At 55.8% G+C, this 22,587-nt stretch overlaps 2 protein-coding genes across 5 annotated transcripts in view; one reads left to right on the forward strand and one right to left on the reverse strand.

The window, feature by feature from the left end:
- Positions 1–10,934, forward strand: part of SLC6A6 (solute carrier family 6 member 6) — a gene marked incomplete at both ends in the record, with an annotated part of 69,956 nt that extends 59,022 nt beyond the window's left edge. For both annotated transcript variants that reach the window (XM_084247626.1, XM_084247627.1), the window contains 6 exons: positions 843–955; positions 4,958–5,095; positions 6,163–6,269; positions 6,764–6,860; positions 8,530–8,700; positions 10,788–10,934. In XM_084247626.1, the coding sequence (XP_084103752.1) occupies positions 843–955; positions 4,958–5,095; positions 6,163–6,269; positions 6,764–6,860; positions 8,530–8,700; positions 10,788–10,934 (773 nt within the window). The remainder of the gene's footprint in view (positions 1–842; positions 956–4,957; positions 5,096–6,162; positions 6,270–6,763; positions 6,861–8,529; positions 8,701–10,787) is intronic.
- Positions 10,935–18,705: 7,771 nt separating this feature from the next.
- GRIP2 (glutamate receptor interacting protein 2) overlaps positions 18,706–22,587 on the reverse strand; it is a gene marked incomplete at both ends in the record, with an annotated part of 75,969 nt that continues 72,087 nt past the window's right edge. For all 3 annotated transcript variants that reach the window (XM_084247102.1, XM_084247103.1, XM_084247104.1), the window contains 3 exons: positions 18,706–18,864; positions 19,574–19,720; positions 20,272–20,412. In XM_084247102.1, the coding sequence (XP_084103228.1) occupies positions 18,706–18,864; positions 19,574–19,720; positions 20,272–20,412 (447 nt within the window). The remainder of the gene's footprint in view (positions 18,865–19,573; positions 19,721–20,271; positions 20,413–22,587) is intronic.

The following is a 22,587-nucleotide window of genomic DNA, read 5'->3' on the forward strand; positions in this document are numbered from 1 at the left end:
AGAAGCCCTTTCCTAAGGAAGTGGTATCGGCATGGAGAGTCTGCACTGACGGCTCCTTGGGAGTCATTTCCGGTGACCTGCCCCTCATTTCTCAGGGGAAACTGAGGCTCTGGAGGGCGCGTGGCGATGTAATTGGAGATGGCAGAATGAGAACCGAGGGTGCCTGGGGGTCTCCGGACCTGGGGTCTTGCCCGGTGCTCTCTTCCCCTCAGCTATGGGTGGCCCCAGCCTGGCCTTTGGGGCTTGGCGTGACCCTGCCCGGTGGGTACGCAGATGCATCCCTGGAAAGATGTTTGCCCTGTGGGGTACGGTTCAGGATTCTTTTTTTACTTTCTACTCATACAATGAATGTTTTCGTCATCCATCAACTCAAAAAGTAGAAACCTTTTCTTTGCCATCGAGGGCTTCAGAGTCCGATAACCAGAACTTTCCCCTTTGCTTCCTTCCAGCAAACATGGGCATGGTTGCTCTGGTTTGGGGGGCTGGGGAGGTGGGAGGAGCCCTCCTTTTCCAAGCTGCTGACTGAGTCCAGGCTCAGTTCCGTTTCCCGCCCCAAATACCCAGTGTCGGTCTGGATTCTGGTATGTGAGGAGGCCACTGTGCTGCTGCCTAGGAGACAGATGCTAAAACGGGGCCCCACCTGAGCCCCGGTGCGTCCCACCCGAAAGTGAGACAGGCCTGGTCTCTTCCCCCAGCAAGAATTCAGACCCGGCTCCGCCCTGCATTTTGGGTTTGGGAGACCCGTCTCAGACCCAAGTGTCTTTGTGTGAGCTGGTGTCCTGGGTAGCTTGGTCACTGACGTGTCTCCCCCTCTGCCCCTCCCCATTTTCTCTTCCCTCTAGGTCCCGGCCTGGCCTTCATTGCCTACCCAAAAGCTGTGACAATGATGCCGCTGCCCACGTTTTGGTCCATTCTTTTTTTTATCATGCTTCTCTTGCTTGGACTGGATAGCCAGGTATGTAGCAAAGAAGGGGACTTCCTAGGGTACGACTCTCCTGCCCACAGGGAACCTGGTTCTGGAAAAGCCTCCTCCTCTGAGAGGTAGTCACACCCATTCCTGCCCTCACATCAGACTTGCAGCAGCTTCAGCCAGTGAGGGGGGCCCTCCAAGGCCTCAGAACTGGGGAAGACCTCAGCTCCATAGGCAAGGGATGTGCCTCAAAGATCAAGTCTCTGCTCCCCCCGTGCCCCTATTAAGGGAAATGGACATGAGAGATGTGGTTCTAATGAAGCCTCAAGTAGGAACAGGAGAGCAAGTAGGGGATGCCCTGTGGTGAGGCTTCTGAGGTGACGTGGGAGGGTACCCCTGTGTGGGAGGGCCATCTAGGCAGTGTGTCTAGTCCCAAGAACTGCTGGGACCACCTGGGCTCTACTTGAGTTCCTGTGCTCCCTCGGGCACGTGGAAGCGCATGTTGGTCCCCCAGTGCTTTACACACGGAGGCAGGCTTGGGGAGCCTCGCCCAACCTGGCCCTGATGCTGACCATACTGGCTCTGCCCTCCGGAGGTGGTGTCCCCCCTCCTCAGCAATGTGTTCCTGTGCTTCCGGCCCCCTCGTGCTATCCCTTTGCTGGGCGTGTCCTTGGGAGCCAAGGAGAGGCCGAGACCAACTTGGGGGCAACAAGGTTCCAGGCCCTCCATGCTGTTCTGTGGCACTGGGCACGTTTCCTCCTCCTGAGCCTTGGTTTCCTCATCAGCCAAGCAGGTGCAATCAGACAACCTCACTCTGCAGGAAGCGGCGGGAGCAGTGCCTACACAGTCCGTGGTGCTGGGTGCTTATCCTGAGTCTCTGGCCCCCTTTTCCTGGAGTATGTGCCTTCCCACAGGGTCCTCTCCACATGCAGCCCAGAACCAGGCGTGACTGGCCCTGTGTGAGGGCCTGGTCAATAACAGCCCTGTGGACAGTGCCACTCGGGCCCCCCTCTGAGGTCAGTCACTGAAAAACAGGCATTTGCAGCCTCTTATGTGATCTGGGGGTCCAGCTGCCACAGGCGGAGTCTTCAGTCAGCTGGGACCTGTGAGGGTGGGGCCTGCGGCCAGTTCTGGAGCTTTGCCACTTCCTCTGGCCCACAGCCTCAAAGTCAGTACCCAGGGCAGGGCCCTGGGGACTCCAAAACAGATAGGAGGAAAGTTTTAGAAGGTCAGGCAGAGGAGAGGAGGCGTTCCGCTGGCAAGGTCAAGAACGAGAGAGAGATTTGGCAGAGAAGGGATCAGGATTAGCAGAGACAGAATGGAAACATTTGGGAGACTGAAAACAAAATACTTGTGCAGTTGTTGATGGACTTGAGCTGCGTAAACAGCAAGAGGGCTCCATTCATCATCCCTCGTTAATGAGTTTGGCCTTCAGGGGGCCCAAGCAAATGGCTTTATCGCTTCTTCCAGGGCTCCGAGTGAAAGCAAAGAACAAAAACAGAGAGAGGTTAAGAAATGATGACGCATGTCATCTCCACGGGCCCAAAATAGGCCTCTTGGGCTAAGCTGCTTCCTGGGAGGCAGGTAGGATTTGGCTGGAGATGTGCACCATGATCAGGCCCTGGGGTGGCCTTGCACTTAGGGGGCCCCTGTGAGCGCTCCACGCCAGCCTCACCTCTGCTGCAGAGTCCACACTCAAGTTCAGAGCCCAACAATAATGCCCACAGTGGGCGAGGCTGGGACTTGAACCGAGGTGTTAGAACATGATGTCTTGGCAGTCAGGGCAGAGGGCAGAACCCCCTCCCTTGCACCTGGGAATGGAAGGTTTGCTGCTGCCGCTGGCGGCTGCCTTGCACACACCAGCTCCGGGGCCAGGGGCCAGGGGCCAGGCACGGTGCTCACATGAGCCAGGCTTCAGGCCAGGCTTTCCATGCGCCTGTGTGGGGTAACCACACATGACATAAAATGGGCATCTTGACTGTTGTCTCGTGCCCAGTTTTGTGCATGCATATTGTTGGGCTACCATCATTTCCAGAACATCTTCATCTCCCTACACTGAAACTTAGACCCCATCAGACACTAACTCCCCAACACCCCCTCATTCATCTGCAGTGTCCCAGTGCTGGGTGCAATGGCTGCCCTCTAGGGCCAGGGAAACTGGGTTGGGCCAGCACCTGGGCCGTGCACACTTGGTAAATGGGTAAGGCACCTGGCCTTGGCTTGTCCTGGCCTTGTCCTGCTAGTTTGTTCCCATTTACTGAGTTCCCCCCAAAGCTTCCTCCACTGGACGTGCAGATGTCCACAGCCAACCCGAGGCGGGTGCCCTACTGGCACAGATGACCTCACACATCAGAAGGGCCTCTCCCAGAGTCCTTGGCATTTGGGGGGAGCACCCTCTTGGCTCAGCACCTTTGTACCACAGTGTTTCTTGGTGAGATGGGACAGGGTGTCATGCATGAGGAAGCCCAGGGATATCAGGGGCACAAACAGTGAGAGCCTTCTGGGCACACACCCCCCCCCCCCCCCCCCCGCCCAGCAGAGCGCACCCATTCTGCTCCCTGACGCAGGTTAATCACCTCATTGCCAATCACCTTTAATAATTTGGAGCATTTCTCGCCATAGTGATGAAGAGGCCAGACCCCTCCCTTATCAGGGAGGGAAACTGGGCCAGAGAAGCCAGGGTCGTGTGGCCATGAAGTGAGGGAGGTCGAAGAAGCTGCGGGGGTGGAGGGGGGCATTCCCCAGAAGTGGGGGGGAGCATGGAAATGAAGCACTTGGCTGGGCCTGGCCCTGAACACCCAGTGTCATTTCCCCGACTCAAAAAAGGAAATGTTTTTAGCTCCTTTTGCAGCTTCACATTGATCTGCTGCTTTGCAATAGGTCAGTGGCTATTTGGGTTTACAACCCCTTTGGCTGACACCTTAATCAGAGGTCAAGACCGGAGCCGCTTCTCGTTGGGCCCCCTGGGCGAGCCTCTTGGACATTTCCCAAAGCCGGCAAGAGTATCATTTCCCCACCCCATTCATCACATGAAAGGGCACTTTATCTGCGTGGTGCTCCGTGATCCTCTGGTGCGTCCCCAAAGAGAAAGCGGTTGGGTTTGTGTGACGGGTGTGCCAGGGACGCGCCCTCTGAAAGCCCCTCCTGGGGAAAAGAACAGGCGGGTGGAGGTGGAGGGTCTTCAGCTTGTAGAGAGATTGGAGCTGTCTGGAGGGTATATTGACCCGCAGGGCCACCGGGCCGTAGCCATCTAAGTGGGCAGCTGGTCCGCGTACCCTTCCCCCCCGAAGTTACGGTTACTGTGCACATGCGCCCAACACTGATGCTGAGAAGGAGCCTTGGGCCAGGTCTGTGGCTGCAGAGGGCTGGGGCCTCCAGTGGAGCACTAGGAAGGGGGACACTGCGCTTGTCCCGGCTGGCTTGTCCTCAGCTCTCCATAATGACACGGGACTGTCTCCAAGACTAGTGAGAGTTACCTGTGGAGGGGCCTTTCCAAGTCCGCTTCTTTGCCTTGGGGAGCCCTAGGATGGGTTCCCACAGTTACCTGCAGCGTTCAGTTCACACACACACAGGGTCATGCGGGAGTGAGGCAGGCATGCAAAAGCTGTCTGGGCCCATGATCCCCAAAGGGTTAAAAACCACTGCAGGAATCCGATGGGGAAACTGAGGCCCAGACCTGCTCTGGGTTCCCTTTGCCTAGCCCGCTGGGCCGTATTCTTGGCTTCAGAGAGGGTCAAGACTAAAGAAGCTTGTGTAGACAGGCAGTCGCTGAGCCGACCCTGTAGGAGGAGGGTCCAGCATCCTCTTGTGGGGTGAGCCTGAGCAGGGGTGCACAGATGCCCATGCTGGCAAACTGTCCCTGTGACTTGACCAGAATGAGGTCTGGCTGCAGGAGTGGCAGGTGGGTCTCATCAGCCCACAGTCCACAAGATCAGCTTTGTGAGTTTGGGCCGGACCTCGCAGACCCCTTAGCATGCGCCAGGGCTCCTCTCCCGCCGAGGGGCGCTACTGGGTGTCTTCCACTCAACCCTGTCTTTTCCTCCCCAGTTTGTTGAAGTCGAAGGACAGATCACGTCCTTGGTTGATCTTTACCCATCCTTCCTAAGGAAGGGTTTCCGTCGGGAAATCTTCATCGCCTTCATGTGTAGCATCAGCTACCTGCTGGGGCTGACGATGGTGACGGAGGTAGGTGGCACTCACCTGGCATGAGGCTCTTGCAGGTGCTTCTGGGGCCGTTCAAGACCACATGGTCTCCTCCCCTCCTCCCACCCCATAGAGGCAGCAACTAGGTAAGGACTAGGGCCAGTGATCTCCCCAGGCCTGTCCAATTAGGGGTCTCCCTCTGCCCAGGGGACTCAGCCTAGACTGGGGGTTGGGGAGGGGCAAAGAGGGGGACCCAGCAGTTGACCTGACCTCTCCTGCCCCTTTTTTTCTGTAACCATAGAAACTTGGCCACCTCTGTCCCTCCCTCATCCAGCAAGGCTTGGGGAAGGGATGCTTTAGCTGAAACCATTTTAGCAAAGCTCATTCACTCTGACTGTCCTGCAGAGAAGAGAGGGTGTTGGTGCAGGCCAGTGCAGATCATCCACACTGGCAGCAGCGCCAACCTGTCCACGTAACAGGGAGTGTGCACTGTTCAGATGGTGGATGGGGCAACAGGGAGGTTCCATTTAAAATGGAAAAGGGAGCAAAGAGGGGGCAGGAGCAAGAGTATTGACGTAAGAAAAGCAGGTCTTCTTGCAAAATAATGCAGGGTGGCAGCCTGCTGTGCATGTGTGTGCCCCTGCACCCTTCCCCACCCATGTCTCCAGTTTCTCCAACAAAACTGCATTTGCCCCCAAATTCAATTCAGGGTTGTACATCACCACTTTACTGGAAGTAAAATTTTTCTGGAAGTGTCTCTTAAGAATCCATTCCCCCAACCCTCCTCCAAAAAAGAAAACAGCAGATCGCCCACACACACTGAGCAGCTACGTATCCCTGGAGTCTTTCTTCTGTGTTGACTGAAGTTGGTTTTACAAACCTCTCTTGGAAGCAGGCTTCAGCGAACCCATCATTTTTTGCTTACATGCTTCTGTGTATGTGTTTTGTCATATGAAGTTGAGCAACATTTTACACATGCATTTGGTCATCATAGCCTCTGCTTATTTTTCTATAAAGATCTTTATTTCTTATTGCTGTACTAGAGCTCTTTATATATGAAGGGGATTAGACACAAAATGGCATGTCAACCTCTGGTCTTCTCTTCACAGGGTGGCATGTATGTGTTTCAACTCTTTGACTACTATGCAGCTAGCGGTGTATGCCTTTTGTGGGTTGCATTCTTTGAATGTTTTGTTATTGCCTGGATATATGGTGAGTACCAATTTTTGCATGTCTTTTCTCAAGTCTCTTGGGCCTCTAGAAGCTTCAGAAACAGAATTCTAAAGGGGATTCTTGAGTTGAACACGAAGGCCTTCCTACACCATGATATCCTTATACCCACATTGCAGAGCCTCCCTGTGCTGAGTACGAGGCATGGCTATCTATGTCTTGGCAAACTTAGCACTTGGCTATGCAGGGTCTGCCACGCACCTGGCTAGGAGTGGTTCGATTTGACCTCCTGGAAACCTTGGGTTGACCGTGCCAGGATTGGGAATCTGCCTGAGGTTGCCAGAAAAATACAGGCTGTCTAGTTACATTTGAAATTCAGATAATTTGAGCTGAGCTTGGGCTGTACCCTTGGGGCTGTGTGGTGTCGAGTTGCAGGGACTGGGATGAGGCCCCATTCTCCTGGCCCTGAGCCTCTGCTCTGCCACCCCACGGCAGCGGACGCCACATCACCATATGTCTGCCTCCATCTCTTGTAGGCAGTGATAACTTCTATGACGGTATTGAGGACATGATCGGCTATCGGCCTGGGCCCTGGATGAAGTACAGCTGGGCTGTGGTCACTCCAATTCTCTGTGTTGTAAGTTCTAGCCTGTCTGGCGGGGGTGGTAGCCTGTACTCCCTGGGGCACGCATTCTGCTTTCAGCATATGCCAAGTGCTGGCCCAGACCCAGCCTAGTGACAGCTCTGCTGGGAGAGGCCGCTCCCCAAGGTTACCTGGAGGTGACTGGAAGATGAGCAGGAGCCTGTCGGAAAGAGAAAGCAGGAAGGGCATTCCTGGCAGAGGCCAGGTGTTCTGAAAGAGGAAGGTGTGCTGGGTGTGTTGACTTTTGGGGAGTCCACGATAGGGGGGCCTTCCTTGAGTTGAGTTGGGTCACTGATGAAGTTGAGAGACCTTTGGGGCATTGGAGACACTGGAATGTGGTGTTTCCATGGCAGATTGGGGTGGGTGGCTGGAGAGGGAGTTCCTAAGAGGGGCAGACGGAGCCACCTTCCTCTTCCCGCGAGGCTTCCCACCCACCACCTTGGAATGTGGCCTCAGAGGGTGCCCAGGCACTTCAGGTCCTGCTCTGAGGCTCTGGCAGATGCAGAACCTCATAGTGTTTGAAACTAGTTGTGAGCGTTGTGTAGTTGTGGGGAAGACGTGTGCTCTGCTGTTCTCAGCTCGTGCCGCGGGAGCGCCAACAGCATGCAGCAGCCAGGAGCTGAGGACAAGGGCATCCTCCCCTCTGGGGCCTGTGCTTCCAGGCCAGAATGAATCAACATGACACTAATGCACTGTGCAGCCTTTAGGCTCCTTCCCCCCAGGGTGGGATGTGAGTGACAGCCGGCAGACTTAGGCTGTTATTATTTAACATTTATTACTTAAGAGGATTGTGGCCTTGTCCTTGAGGTGCATCTTTCCCCACCAAAATAAGTGCCCATAGCAGCCAGGAGCTCCAACAGTTGATAGTTCATGGGTGGGGGTGGGCTTAGTTGGTTGAAAAACCCATGTCCTCTTGCTCCTCTGCCTGGAGGCAGACGTCCTGGCCTTCCCAGCAGCCTGACCTGCTCTCCGGGAGAATGTGTGCTTTGCATGGGCTTGGTGGCACAAGGCTGACTCTGTCTTCCCTCCTACCCGCTGCTCATGGACGCTGGAGGCCACTGTGGGCTCTGGGCAGGCCACCCCACAGGGCATGGCCCACATGCTGTCCCTAGGGACACTAGGGAAGGAGAAGGGTGGTCAGCAGCCAGGGTGGGGAAGACGCCCAGGGCAGCATTTATGGCGCATCTGTTGTATGCACCCGGAACTGCAGCGGGTATTAGAGAAATGGGAGGACCAGGCAGACATGCCCTCTGCCCTCACTGACTCGGCAGGTGGGGGTGACGGGTGCCCAAGAAGCAACTGTGGCCACATGCCCTGGCTGACTGGGCAGGATGGGAGGAAGGAGGAGGGGCAGCGAGTCCCATCAGAGGGAACGGCCTGGGTAAAGGCTCCTGGGCCAGTGGCTGAAGGGCTGGGACAAATTCAGGGTAGCTAGAGAGAAAGGGGAGGGAACGTCTCCTGGCTGACGTTGGCAGAGCTCGTACTGTATCCTGGGGTGCTGGGGAGCTCCAGCAGTTTAGAGGAGGGAAACCTTGGTAATCTTCGCACTGGGGGAGAGGAGGGTGTCACAGTAGCAGAGCTCAGGGTGTGAGGCCCTCTGGGGGGACCCTTGTACCACAACCTGATGCCCAGGACCCTCCTGACTGCCTCCTTCTCTCCACAGGGATGTTTTATCTTCTCTCTCGTCAAGTACATCCCCCTGACCTATAACAAAGTCTACGTGTACCCCAACTGGGCCATTGGGCTGGGCTGGACCCTGGCCCTGACCTCCATGATGTGTGTGCCCTTGGTCATGATCGTCCGCCTCTGCCAGACGGAAGGACCGTTCCTCGTGGTGAGCTCGCAGGGCCCCGGGGCTGGGTGGTGGGGCATGGCTGGAGGCCCAGCATCTGGCTGACAGCGGCTCTGGATGGCTGGCAGAGGCCTCAGGCTCTATCCTGAGAGCAGTGGGCTGTGTTTCCGGAGACCACGGACGAAGAGCCCTGGCCTGGAGCTGGTTTCTGATGAGTCCAGTCCAGGCGGTGCCCCCTCCCCAGGCCTGTGCCTGACCCTCAGACCATACGTCTGCTCAACATAAAACCTCTGACCTCCAGGCCTCTGCCTGCTGGTCTGCCCTTTGTGGCAGCCTCCCCACGGCCAAGTTCCTTTGAAATTCCTCTAACAATGGTGGAGATTCCCAGCCCTGGCAAAAGCTGGGGCTCTTTCCAAGAAATCCTTTTCTTAGAATCTCCCTTAACCTTTGGGCTTGGGCCGGCTCCAAGAAAGCCCTGTTTTGTTCTGGCTGTTTTTATTGTTATTCTCTTAAAAATCTGGAGCCAGGATATCCTGGGGCCCTGGCTCTCCCCTGGCCTGGACCGGTTTCCTGGTGGGCCGCGGGAGGCCTGGAGGTGTTGATTGGGTGAGTGGGGAGGCGGGCAGCATGGGACCAGCCGTGGGGGACAGGAAAGAGGCAGGGGTGTGTTAGGTGGGAAGCACGAAGCTGGGGGCTCTCTGAAGGTGGTGTTTGGGGTGTCCCTGCGGTAGGGGACAACACAGGCAAGGACCCCAGCATTCAATAGGAATTCTGAGTGGCCATTTGTAAGATTATGGGGCCCAGGGACAGGTGCTCCCCACCTAATTTTCTAGGTCCAGCCACCCCCTCCATAGGAATTTCCAGAATGTTGCTACTACCCAGAAATTACAGGGTCAGATGTGGGTCCAGCAGGAGGCCTAGGAGTTCTGTTCTGGTTGGTCAGTGTCCACAGCCGGTAGTTACCTATTTCATCCGTGGAGGGGGCAGGACCACACCCTTGACAGGTCACTAACTTGTCTCTTTCAAAGCCTAATCTTATAAGATTTTTCCAACCGAAGTTTAGACCTTTAGTCAGAAAGGGGTTGGTGTGGGGGATGGAGAAGGGAGTGGGTGAGAAATCGACTCCACCCCAAGCTTGTCCCCCATCCTCACCTACAAGCCTGACCGTGAGTCATCACTCACCTGAAGGCAGGCGAACAGCCACGTGTCGGTCTTTTCAGTGTGTTCCTCGGGCACCCACCTGCACTGGTTGCTGCGGTGGCCTCCCAGCCATGAGCTGGACTCAGTCAGGTTCTGCAAGCCCAGAGCTCTGCTCTGGGAGGATCCCAGTTGCAGCCACGCCACCTGTAGGAGCAGAGCCCCCAGGGGGCAGAGGGCTGCCCAGTAGCGTTTGCCTGCTGTCCCCCTTCTGGGCGCACGCCCCACTCTATAGATGTACAAGAGGAAAAGCCATAGCGGGGCAGCTGAGCCTGCCCCCTCCTTCCGGGGCTTCCTCCTCCTCTTTACCTGGGGCCCCCAACCTGTTCCTTCAGGGCCCAGGCAGGCAGCCCCACTGAGGGCAGCCTTTGTGGCAGACCAGGAGTGCAGGGGAGCAGGTCGTCCAAACCCACAGCAGGCAGCAGCCACTCCACGGTGGGCACTTGTTATGCAGAGGGGACGTAGGCCTGGAATTGCCAGATCTTGTAATTTTTCAAGAGAAGATAGAAGTTTGGATTTTCAAATGAAATAGTGTCACTTTCAATAAGCAGCTTTTAAAAAATCAACTAATATGTTTAAATTGAATGTGGATGCCCAGATAGAGGGCTTCTTGTTTGCAACTACTTCTGTTGAAGTCTGAGTGGACCCAGGGCAGGACGTGTCTCGGCAGGTGTCCCTGAGCCCCAGGGATGGGCCCCAGAGTCTACAGACATAGGCGCTGTGCTGATTCAGGCCCTGAAGGCACTGACCAGGGGCATCTTAGTTCAACGACTTTGTTTGCCAGGGGATGAAATGGGAGGTCCAGAGAGGGTTAGTAGTTTGTAGTTTGTCAACGGCTGCACGGCACGCTGGCAGGACCTGCAGGGGGCAGAGGGAGAAGAAGAGAACCAGACTGCCTAACTTTTCTCTGCTTGTACCCCTTTCTTCTGCAGAGAGTCAAGTACCTGCTGACTCCTCGGGAGCCCAACCGCTGGGCCGTGGAGCGCGAAGGGGCCACGCCCTACAGCTCCCGCCTGTCCATGAACATGAACGGGGCTCTCATGAAACCCACCCACATCATAGTGGAGACCATGATGTGAGATCTCTCGGGTCGACGGGGCTGCTTTCCTGCTGTTTACTAACATTAGATTCTCATAGGACCAGGTTTACAGAGCTTTATATTTGCACTAGGATTTTTTTTTAATTGTCACAGAAAATGTTACCGTGTGCGTGTGTGCGTGTGTGTGCAGTGTTGTGCGTATGTGTATATTGTTTTGATTTGGGGGGATATTTTGTACAAAAAGAAACCCACGGGCAGATGTCCGGGGAGAGGCAGAGCTTTCATACTGAATTAGATGTATTTTATGGGAACTTGGTAAATTTTTCTTTGTACTTTTTTTTTTTTTTTTTTTTTTACATATGACTATATATACACTTAGAGATTGTCGTACACTTTTACCACTTGAATTGATCTTGCCAGCAATAGATCTCGTTTTCAAAAGCAATCCTTCGGTGCTTGTGTAGCTGGCAGAAAGTTCTTCCCCCCAAAATGCAGGGTGGAACTTTCCTGGGACAGCAGACCCATTTTAAAGGTATGGTACCTTCCGAAGCCTGGTTCAAATTGACACGAACAGCAGGGAGAGGACCCTACTAGCTGGCCAGACCCCCTGGGCCTGGGGAAAGAAGGGCGGTGGGAGATGCCTCTCTACACTTGTCTTAGCCAAGAAGAGAGATGCCAAAATGATGAACCATCCCTGCCAACAAAGGGGCTGACTTGAAGCCAGCAGGTGAATCTCAGTCTGATGCTAAGCAGTAGACTCCACTGTACCAGGAGCAACCCCACCTTTTATTTTGAGATCTTGAGGGCAGGTAGGGAGCTGGACCCTCAGAACTGAGAGGGAGCCATGCGAGGTCCGAGAGTGCAGTGGCCACTGGGTTTGCAGCCCTCGGGGGTACTGCTCAGCCCGAGTCTTCGAGCATCTGGCCCAGTGAGCAGTGGTGTCAGGGCTTCCAGACCTCACAGAGGGGTCTGCTGGATCTGAGTACGGTGGTGTCAGGTTCTGGCCACCTTCTCCCCCCACCCCTCCAGACCTCTCAGCAGCCTGTTGGAGGGAAATATTGCACTTGTTGAGGGCCGAGGGCTAAGCAGTGGGCCCGAGGATGTGTCCCGAGTCCCCAAGGTCCCGGTATCCCTGAGGGGTGCTTTTCTTTCCTCATTCTCCATCCTCACCTTGGTCCTCATCTCCCAGAGCCTGGGAAGCTCCTGGCGAGTTCCTGTGGAAGGTCCCAGGCCAGGGTCACCCTAGCTCCTAGCAGGGAGTGCCAAGGGCATCTTTGGAGGTTCCTGGATTCTGGTGAAGGGTTCCCGAAGTTCAGGTCAGGCACTAATGCCAGCCTTGGGGTGACCTGGGAAATGATAAAACTCTTCACTTCAGAAACCCTGCAATGGCTGGTGTCAGATATTAAGTATGTGGGCATGAGGGAGAGGAGGTAGTGGACCATTTTCTAGAAGGTTGGGATTGTTCACGGGGGCTGTCACCCCAAGACCCCTTATGTAGAGCGGTGTTCACCTTTCTGAACCAGGAGAGAAGGTGCCCTGCTTTTAAAATCTTGAGTACTATAGACACATACCCCCAGTCCCCACTTGGACCTAAACTGTGCCATTGAAACAGTCACTTCCAAGTTCAGAGTCTAAACTAAACCAAAACGTCACGCACAAAAGGCAGTGACTGCCTGGGGGGTGTGGTCTCTCTGAATCCTGAAACCCCCTCCGCAAGTTCCGGAGCGGGGAGGAGCCTTTGGGGTTCCCCCTCCCTAGGGGCAGAGGCCATTCTGAACCTCTTGTCTTTGGCAAGCACCCCATTTCACTGTTTCCAAAGCATATACTCTGCCAAACACCCGAGCCTACTCCAAACTGGTAGCAGTTCTGATGTGTTCCCTCTTAGGTGTTTATGGTTGCCGCTGAGTCTGATTTGATCTGTTGAGGTTTTTTCCCCCCTAATTTTACCGAGTAGCAATGTGACCTGTTTTCCCTCGTCTTATGGGACTTTAGCAAACTAACCACTGTCGATGACTGGGGTAGGCGAGAGATGAGGGCAAGGGTGCTTGGTGAGCTGTGGCTGCCTGGGCATCAGGGGTCACGCAGGCTACACCATCCGCCCTGCTGGGGCTCAGACTCCAGGTGGAAGACCCTGCACTTCGGGTTTGTAGGCAAAGGGCAACATTCTGGACGTGGCCCATGGAAGGCGTCTTCTTCTAAGATTTCCAGACCAAATTCTAGACCAAAGACAAATGCAGACCAAGTCCCCAGGCTCCACCTGGAGGAGGGTCAGCCACTGTCCCCAAGCCTGCGCCTCCATAGTCTCCGGGGCACCTGTCTCCTATCGCTACCCTCCCTTGTGAGCTCCCTGCTCTTGTGCATCCGCAGAACCCGGCTCTGGGTGCCATGCGTCTCGAAGCCCGCCTGTGTGTCACCACATAAAAGAAAGAGCATGCACGCCCTGCGTGTCCCGGGAGTTGCGATGCCCACCCACAGTCCCGTCAGCCAGATCAGGCAGGGAGGTGCAGAAAGGGTTTGTAGGGCCCCCAGGGGAACCCAGCCCCCAGGGATCAGGAGAGCAGTACCTCGATCTCTGACTGTCCTCAGGCCATTTGGACTCCAGGCTGTGGCTCAGTGGGACAAGTGACAGCCTCTGGGAAAAAACAACCCCCTTTCGCCCTGGCCTGCCCAGGACCCCTGCAGCTTTCTCCGAGCTCCTTTGGTGAGATCCATGACACCTGAGGAAGCTGAGGTTCAAAGGAGCCTCTTGGTGTGCCACAGGCCAGGCCCTTAATCCAGGCTTATGTAGCCGGAGGCCATGTGGGGAATTCCAGGTGCCTTCTGGAAATCCCTTTGGACAATGTACACCTCTCTGTACTTCTGGCCCCCATTCTTGTCCTGGACCCCCAGCATTCCCCCAGACACAGGGAGGAGCCCTAGGGAGCTGCAGCCGCCCCCCCCTTGCCCTAGTACTAGGCATCTCAAGGCAGTGGTCTGGCCAGCACCCCCACTCCGCCCTTCTACAGGAGCCGCTCTGGGCAGCCAATGCTGATGCCGCCGACTAGGCAGGAAAGGACCCAGGAGAACCCCTTGCAGGCCACCAGTTGCCCACCCAGCCCTCAAACCCAAGGTCAGGCAGCCCCAGGCCTGGCTGGCCTGATATGCTGTCATACCACTGTGCAGAGCCCCAGGCCACACAAACCTGGGCAGCAGGGCAGGAGAGGGTGCGGGCCCTCACCCCTGACCCATGCCTGGCCCTAAGTGTGTTCCCTTTGCTGGGGAGCCTGTGTCATTGCTCTCATGTGGGTGTCACTGCTGGCGTGTCCTGGCATGGTCCCTGAGGGATGGGGCATCTTGTTATAGATTTGGTTTCAAATGGGATGTTGGCTCCATTTTTTCTTTTTTTTTACCCAATTAATTTTCAAATCCCAAGCAACTGTGACTCTGTATTTAGCACAAAGGAAAGCTGAGAAATGTGGGTCTTGCCTCCTTCCAGAAATGTCTGGCTCATCAGGACTTTTTTTTTAAACTTCAAAATATTTTTAAGGTATTTTAAACTTTTGTAAAAAAAAAAAAGAAATCAACCAACAAGAGACTCTTCTGAGGAGGAACATTTGTATTTGATAAGATCTTTGGTGTGTAATCAGTCTTGCAGTATCCAAGCTTTTGTGTATAAATGTTTTATGACATGAATCCCTGTATTTTGCAGGGCTTTTCTTTTGCTTTTTAGATAAATACGTATATCAAAATATTTTAAATTCATCTTTGCTTTTTTTTAGAGGAGTTTGTAATCACCCTTCAACATGAAAATAAACATTTCCTTTTTAAAATCCAAAAGGCTGCAGTATGTCTTGGTGAGGCTGTTTTCCTCACGTTTGGCCAGCACTTCAGTTTGTAAAGTGTGTGCCCGGTACCCGCCAGGATGCTCCAGGTGCATCGAGCTGGGGCCGCCTGATGAGGACGGGTGGTTTGCTCCAGGGCACACGCAAGTGTTGGCGAGGTCTCATTGGCATCAGGCTCCTGGGTCTGCTCACGCTGGCTCTGCCCCTTGTGCCCGTCGGGGCCTACCCGCTACATGCCCACTGCTGAGCTGCCTGGATAAAGCGCCACCCCTTCAAGGCTGTGGGTGATTAGAAGCCACATCACCTACCAGGTCCTGTTCCCCCACCCCCCGCTGGAAGAGGGTGGGAGGAGCCGCCAACCAGAGGTCACAGGTGCATTCAGTTACCAGCTGATCCTCTAGGGCAGGTGGGCTGGGGGTGGTCAGCCCCGGAAGGGTAGAAAGAAGGATGATGCCTGGTCTCTAGGCCCTCGGAAGGGAGGTCGCTCAGGACCCAGATGGTCCCGCCATAGACACCGTCAAGCTTGGGCATTATGCCCCCAGCCTCTGATAGAGACAGGGAAGCTGAGGCCAGGCTCCACAGCGGCTTGATATGTAGGCGTTCCTCCTGCCTGCTGGCCCCCACCACACAGGTAGGCAGGGCCAGGGCAGCCTGCTGGGTTCTTTCCCCAGCTTCCTAGACCAAACTTTGCACCTCGATAGCTGGTAGAATAAAATCTCAACCCCCTTTCTTCCTTTCTGATGGCCTCTGCCTGTCTCTCCCTCCCCCTGTCTTAGCCATATGCTTGTGTTCAAATTCTGGTTCTATCCCTCGCTCTCTGTGACCTTGAGCAAGTTATGTAACCTGTCTGGGCCTCATTTGCTCTTTAATGTTGGGGTGAAAATAGAGCCACCTCTTAAGGCTGTTGGGAGGATCCAGGAAGGCACAACAGTGGCTGGCACACGGCCCGGCCGCTGGGCAGGGCTGCCTGTCTTAGGTCTGCGTGGCCAGCCGACCGCTCCCCATTTCTGAAATGCCCAGGACCATCACCTAGCACTTGGGAGAGCAGGGTCCCCTGGACAGCCTCAACCCTGGTGTACCTGGTCCAGCCAAATAAAGGCGCCTGGTGCCATCTCGTCCGTCCCCTCTGAGGGTTCCCATTGCAGCCTCCATGTCCGCACAGCTGCGGCTTCCTGCAGGCCTTGCCTGGACTCTGGCTCTCCACGGCCACCCTGGGGAGACCCTGTCCCCCAGGCTGAAGGGGCTCTGGGCAGCGGCCCGTCACTCACCTGCCTTAGTGACTTTCCCCGCCTAGGCAGGATGTTATCAGGGGGCCCTGTGATCTCCAACCCCACTCTCCTTCCAGGCCCCTTCCCACTTCAGCGCCTTTGCACTGGCTGTACCCGCTGCTTGAGATGCTCTTCTACATCTCCACAGGGCTACTTCTAACAGGTACTTAAGGGCTCGCACAAATGTCACCCCTTCCTGACCCCCAAACCCTGTCACCACCCCATTACTCTGGCCTTCTTCATTGCACTTTATACCTTCTGAAAGATTTCCTTAGGATTTGCTAGAATGATGTGTAGTAGCAGCAGACTTAGGAGTGATGGAAACACAAGTTAAAGCAGATGAGTGGTCATAGGGTCAAACAGCTGCTGCTTGCCAGCCCAAGATTAAGAAAGAAAAGAAAAAAAGCAGCTGATATCTACTCCAGGTGCATTTAGATAATTTTATTTTAAAAAATTACCCCAACAGCCCCCACCCTCAGCTCCCAAGTCTTTGCAAGCCCTGGTGGGAGAGGTGTACACGTGGGCCCCACGCTGACCCCAAATGGCCTTTGTAGTGCAGCCCCTGGGCATGTTGTGCTTCCCAGAGCCCTAAGAAAACCCCATAGAAAAATACTTTACAAGGAATATGCTCTAATCTCAGCCAGAGAAAAATACAGCTTTTAGGGGGTAGACGGGGCACGTCGCAGGGGCTGTACCCAAAATGCATAGGCAGGCAGGACACTCACTGGGGACAAGGGGTCAGGAAATGTCAAGTGTGGGAGGAAGAATCCCCATGAGAAGCCAGAAATATTGCATATGAGAAGGCGGCCTTGGGCCTGGTTGCATACGTGGCGGGGGAGGGGAATGGCAGAGGCCGCAGCCTGAGGAGGGAGGGTAGTGTTGGGTCTGGGTCAGGAAGCATCTTCTCACCTGCTGCCTGCCCTCAAGGCTGTTTTCCCATGTACAGAGGCCCTGGGAGTGGGTCTCACTGGACAGGCACAGCAAGTCTGGGCCACTCGCCAAAAGTTGCACAGTTAAGGCCTCCCCCAAGGCAAGGGGGTGGCTCTTGCTTGGTGCCCCTGTAGTGGGTGGGCAGTGCCCCTTTACCCGGGGCAGATATTACACAGGAGTCCAAGAGACAGACACACCAGCAGTCCAGCCAAGCTTAGGAGGCTCTCCAGCAGATGGGCGGATGGGCAGGGAGGCAGGCCCAGGGGTGCCAGCAGGGTGCTGAGGGGCCTTAGCAAGCCGAGGTGGTTCCAGCTGTGACAAGGAGCCTCAAAGACTGCCCATTCCTTGATTGTCCATTCCTTGATTGTCCAAAGGGATTCTGACTCCGAGGGATCACACAGCAACCGAGCAGCAAACCAGGGCAAAAGGAACTGGTCCCTTGAGTGGAAGAGCACTCCCCTCCAGGGGACACGGATGCAGTGGGGGTGGGTGCCCTCTGTTTTCCTGGGAACCCTGTTAAGAGTTGGGTGGGGCCGGCAAATCCCCAGACCTGGCCAAATGCCACCTGACCTCATTCCAGGGCCACAGCCCAGCCACCAGGTGGAGGCACCGAGCCCTTCTCAAAATCAAAGGGGTTCTGGCCTGTGGGAATGAGAACGCAATGCTAAGGGGTGCAGGTGCGTCCAGGTTTCAAGTGAAGCCAGGCTTGGACACTCGCCGCTGGTGTGGGAAGGAAGGGCCTATCTCCGCTGCCTCCCCGCGGTCCCTCCACCCCGCGCTCCTCTCTCCTCTCTGTGCTGATTCTCCCCACACAGGGGAGCCCCCCCACCCCACATGCCATTTCCATGCTTTCCCATCTCCACTGATGGGAAGGTGAATGAAACCTCCTGGGTCTTTTGTCCCCAAATGACTCCTCCCCAAATGAGGGGCAGGGCCTAGGGGGTGTGCAGAGGGGCCAGTGGCCACGCATCCAGCCAGAGGCTTGAGAGTCCAGAGCAGCCATGGAGCTGCCCAGAGGGTCCAGCACCGCAGGCTCAGCTCATGGCCACTTCAGACAGACACGCCCACAAGAATCACTGACTTTCGGAACCACAGGGATTCAGACGCCCCAGTTCAGCCTCCTAATCAAGGACCACGAACCACAAACCCCAGAATTCTAGGGGAAAGGAGGCAGCCTTTGACCCATAGGCCCCACGGCCCTTTGGACAGTGCCTCCCCACCCCCACCCCCCACCTCATCCTAAATACTCCCTGTCAGGAAACGAAGCATCAGAGCCCATCCAAGGACTCATCTCTGGATGCCTCACACCTCCTTCCGTGACGGTGCCAGGGCATCCGGCTCCTGCCTGCTCCCCTCCCGTGACAGAGAACTCTCCCTGGCAGCCCATTTGCGCACCATAGCTCTGCTGGAGAAGGCGCTCCGTATGCGGAGCTGGGCTCACCCCACACCATACATCCTCTCAAGAAACCGTAGAGGAAACTGGGGCCCACTATTCAGCCCCTCTTCTCCCCGCCGAGTGGCCCATCCTGGCCCGCTGAGTGAGGCAACTCCGGACATCCTTGAGACTGGACATGGAGAAAGATCTAGATGTCACTTCCACTGGGGCAGAGACCTCACTGCCTGGCACCCAGGTCACCCCAGAACTGGGGAACAGAGACCATATCCCAGCGGTGGCGGCCCAGGGCCTGCCAGACCGGCTGATGGGCGAGTGGATCGCCACTTCTGCTGGTTCCGGGTCTGGGAGCCGCATCTGCCCCAGACACCCCCGGGGTGTCTGGACCACAGGCTGACTTCAGAGCATCCGGGGGCTGCTGGGGCCTGGTGCTCGTGGGGCTCGGCCACTCTGGGTCAGTGGGTTCCGGCTGACGACCAGCTGCAGGACGTCGCCCGCCTCGGCCAGGAGCGGCACTGCCAGGCAGCAGTCGAAGTCCCGTGTGCGAACGTGGTTGACCTGCAGGGTGCAGCCCAGGGCAGGCCAGTCAGCTCTCCCAGGCGGAAGGTACGTCCCACAGTGGGGCCCTGTCCCAGCCCAGACACAGGCCGCACCGGAGCATGCTCAGGAAGCCCTTGCTCACTCATTTTCTCATACCCTTCGGTTAGGTTTGCCCAGAGACAGTCCTTGGGAGGCCCTAATCTCCTGGCCACACCCCTAGCACCCGACTTCTCCCCCTCTTCAACATGAAAGAGTGGCCACGCCCTCAGCCTCCCCTCCCCCGCCCCTCCCCACCCTGGTTAATCATGTGACTTTGCTTTTGTTTCTATTTTACATTGACCTTGTATTTCAAGCCAGGGGGGCCAGATTTTCATTCCTAACTGAGGTGACAAGTTTCCTTTTAACATTAAAAAAAAACCCAACTCCATCAAGTTAGAGAAGATATCTACTCAGTAAATTCAGCACAAATGTGGGAAAAAACACACCATAGCAGCGGCAAGGGAGAAGTGGCCCAGGTGTCGGGGCCCAGAGGACCCACAGCTGCCCTCTAGTCCCCTACGGTCCACGTGGTACGTGACCGGTTCTGGCCAATAGGCCACCAGCACCGTGCTAGGCAGCTGCTCTGTTTTCACAGGTAGAAAGCTGGGGCTCAGGACAGAGAACCTATCAGGGCCACCGCCTGGGGCTAGGAAAGGCCACTCCATCCTGGCGCCCCTGCCCACATTACCTGAAGGACCCTGTCAAAGGGCCGGAGGCCCCCACGTTGAGCTGGGCCGTCAGGGCGCACGGTGTGGACGTAGACACCCTTCTCCAGGAGACCATCTGAGACGCTGAACCCGAAGTCATTCCGCAAGGTGTCCTTGTACAGGGTCACCTGGTAACAGAAGAAAGACCCGGGAGCGCTGACTTTTGCCTCCCACAGTAGCCCAAGTCCCTTATTCTGGCCTTGGGACTAGCCCCACCCTCATGCAGCTCGTACCCCCTCACGGGCCTCAGCATCCAGCCCTGGTGCTCGTGCACACAGTGGCTCTTCTGTCCTCGTAGGCCCCTCCGGTCATAGCGCCAGTCAGGACAGAGGCCGGAGGAAGGCTCTTCAGTCCTCCTGCTCCCATCAGGAGACAGCCTGAGGGATTCCCACCACACTCTGACACTTGCTTGCCTCCCAATTCACCAAAAAGCTGGCTCCAGTCTAGAGCTTCTGGGAGCTACAGGTTAAGAGTTTCATTTTCTCCTCCTGTGTTTAGTTTTTCTATGACGTGACCTTTAGATGGCAGGAGATGCATGTGTGTGTGAGATGGGAGTTCTGGAGAATTCAGCCTACTATAAAAATCTCTTTTCATGATAGAGGAGAATGAAGCCCGGAGCCCAGAGTCTCAAGGCACCAGGACAGGGGTCCTGGCCTCCTGTGGCCGCCCCCACACCCACCTTGTGCATCTCCAAGGGAGTCGGGAGTAGCTCCTGCCTCTCTTCAGGGAAAGCGTGTACCTCCCGGCCCCTGCGCCAGGGCCGGGGGCCAGGCCTGCCTTCGAGGGCCACACTCTGCACGGTGCCCGTCATGATGGATGCCTGTGGGGACACAGCCCGTCACCCAGATGCTCGCTTGCTGGCTGTGCTCCCCGTCAGCATCTCGGGACACATGCAAGCCTCCATGGTCAGAGAGACGGGGAACCCAGTGACATGGCCCCTGCCCTCCTGGGACTCTCGGCCCGAAGGCAGGGAGCAGTGACCACTGGCTCCCACAGTCGGACCGATAATCACTGGCCCTGCACTACTAGCACATCCCCTGTTGGGCTCAGTTGTGAGCACCTCAGATACAGAACTCACACTATTCTCAAAGATTCTCTAAGATGTTACGATCAGGTAAATACTATTATTTCCACCCCCTTCCCCCACCATTTCATAGATGAAGAGGCTGAGGTTTACGGAGAGGACGACTTAAGCCCAGAGTCTGGCTCCAGAGTCAGGGCTCTTAACCACGCCGCTAACTCAGCAGCCGCACAACTAAACAAGATCAAACTGTGCTTCAGGACTCGTCTGCGGGTTCACGGCAGGAGCGACACGAGGGGAGCGCTAGGACCCAAGCTGGTCCAGGGGGAGGCAGCAGGGAAGCTTCCCCAGCTGACATCTGAAACATAAGCAGGTGGAGGGAAGGGAACAGGGCCCCTGGAGGCCAAGGAACAGCAGGGGCCAAGCCTCTGGATGGGTGGAAGAAGAGCCTGCAGCTGGGGTGGGAGTGGGGCTGTGCGCGCTGGGCGAGGCTGGAGGGGAGGGCTCCATCCCAAAGCGCTGAAGCACCTTGAGCGCCACACTAAGAAATGTTGACTTTATGCCAGCAGCAACAGGGTGACTAAAGGGCTAAGAGGAGCGGGGGCGGGGGTTGGCAAGATCAGAATCATGGACTTAGAAGTGTCTTCTAGCTGCTGGGTGGAGACTGGGCCTCAGTGATGACCATGATGCCAGGAGGTGGACCAGTTAGGGACCATGTGATTGATTGTCCAAGCAAAAGACGACTGTGGTCTGGACGGGGTGGTGACAGGAAGGAGAAACGGAGCAGAATTGGGACTTGGGTCCAAGATAAGTGACCTTTGGTGCTGCGGGGTTGGGGGTAGGGAAGGGCAGTCGTGAGGGCAGACACCTGAGCTGTCTGGGAGCAGGTTTGTGCCCTGGAGGGAAATTCATCCACGTTCAGACTGGGAACTCTACAGATGAGAGGGTGTGTGCTGGGCTGGGAGGGTGTACCTGTACACGTGATTGTGTAAATTCCCTAGCACAGGAGCCTTCTTTCCTCCCGCCTACCCAACACCTGAGTTTCCACGGTTGTTGACACGCGTGGAGGGTTGGCTTTTCTGGAGATCCCCTAAGGGAAGGTGAGCATGAGAACAATTGTCTTGGGGCCTAACTGTTGGGCTGGGGTGGGCACAGGGGGGGAGAATACTGAACAAGGAAGCACAGAGCTAACACAGCTGGCCCTCACCTGCCTGGGCAGCCAGGGGTCCAAAAGGCAAGACCAGACACTCAGAATCCTGGGAGAATAGAATCACTGAAAAATAAAATCAGGGGCTCAGGGGTCCTGGGCTCTTTGACCACGAGAAAAGTAGAATTCTAAAGCTTCCAGTTAAGATGCAGACCAAGTTGCTTCTCCCTCCAAATCTGATGGTAGATCACATTTTTAAAAATCAACCGAGCAAGGAAGAAAGATCCGGTGATAGACATGAGCAGGTACAGACCCATCTGGCCCAGGGAAACAGACATAAGTTGGGCATTGGGGTACCCATTCAGGGAAAGTGAGTGATATCTCAAAGCAGAAACTGGGAGCACCATTCATTGTGGACCAGGGACTAGGGGTCCGCCTACCAGGCAGGGGCGCAGAAGGACCGGCTGAGCTGGGGAAACCACTTATGAGAAACCCAGAACCTTTCTAGGGCGGCTCCCAGGGCTGGGGCCAGAGCTGCCTGGCACAGAGAGCAGGAGAAACAGTGAGCTGGGACATGCAAGTCAAAATCTGGTCTGGAATCAGTGGAGCTCGAGAGCCCCCGCAAAGACAAAGCACGGCCTCAGCGCTTCAGGGGCACAGAGGCCCCAGCGGCCGGCGGGAGGGCCTGGAGCCACGGACAGCAACTGCACTGGTGAGACAAAGCCCAGCTCTCATGTGGACGTGGCCAACAGACAGAGCCCACAGGCAAGTTCACACCCAGGGAAGTAGAAAAAGAAATATCGTGTACATGCCTGACGGTAACTTTT

Source organism: Talpa europaea (assembly GCF_964194135.1).
Source record: "Talpa europaea genome assembly, chromosome: 11".
Classification (NCBI taxonomy): Eukaryota; Metazoa; Chordata; class Mammalia; order Eulipotyphla; family Talpidae; genus Talpa; species Talpa europaea.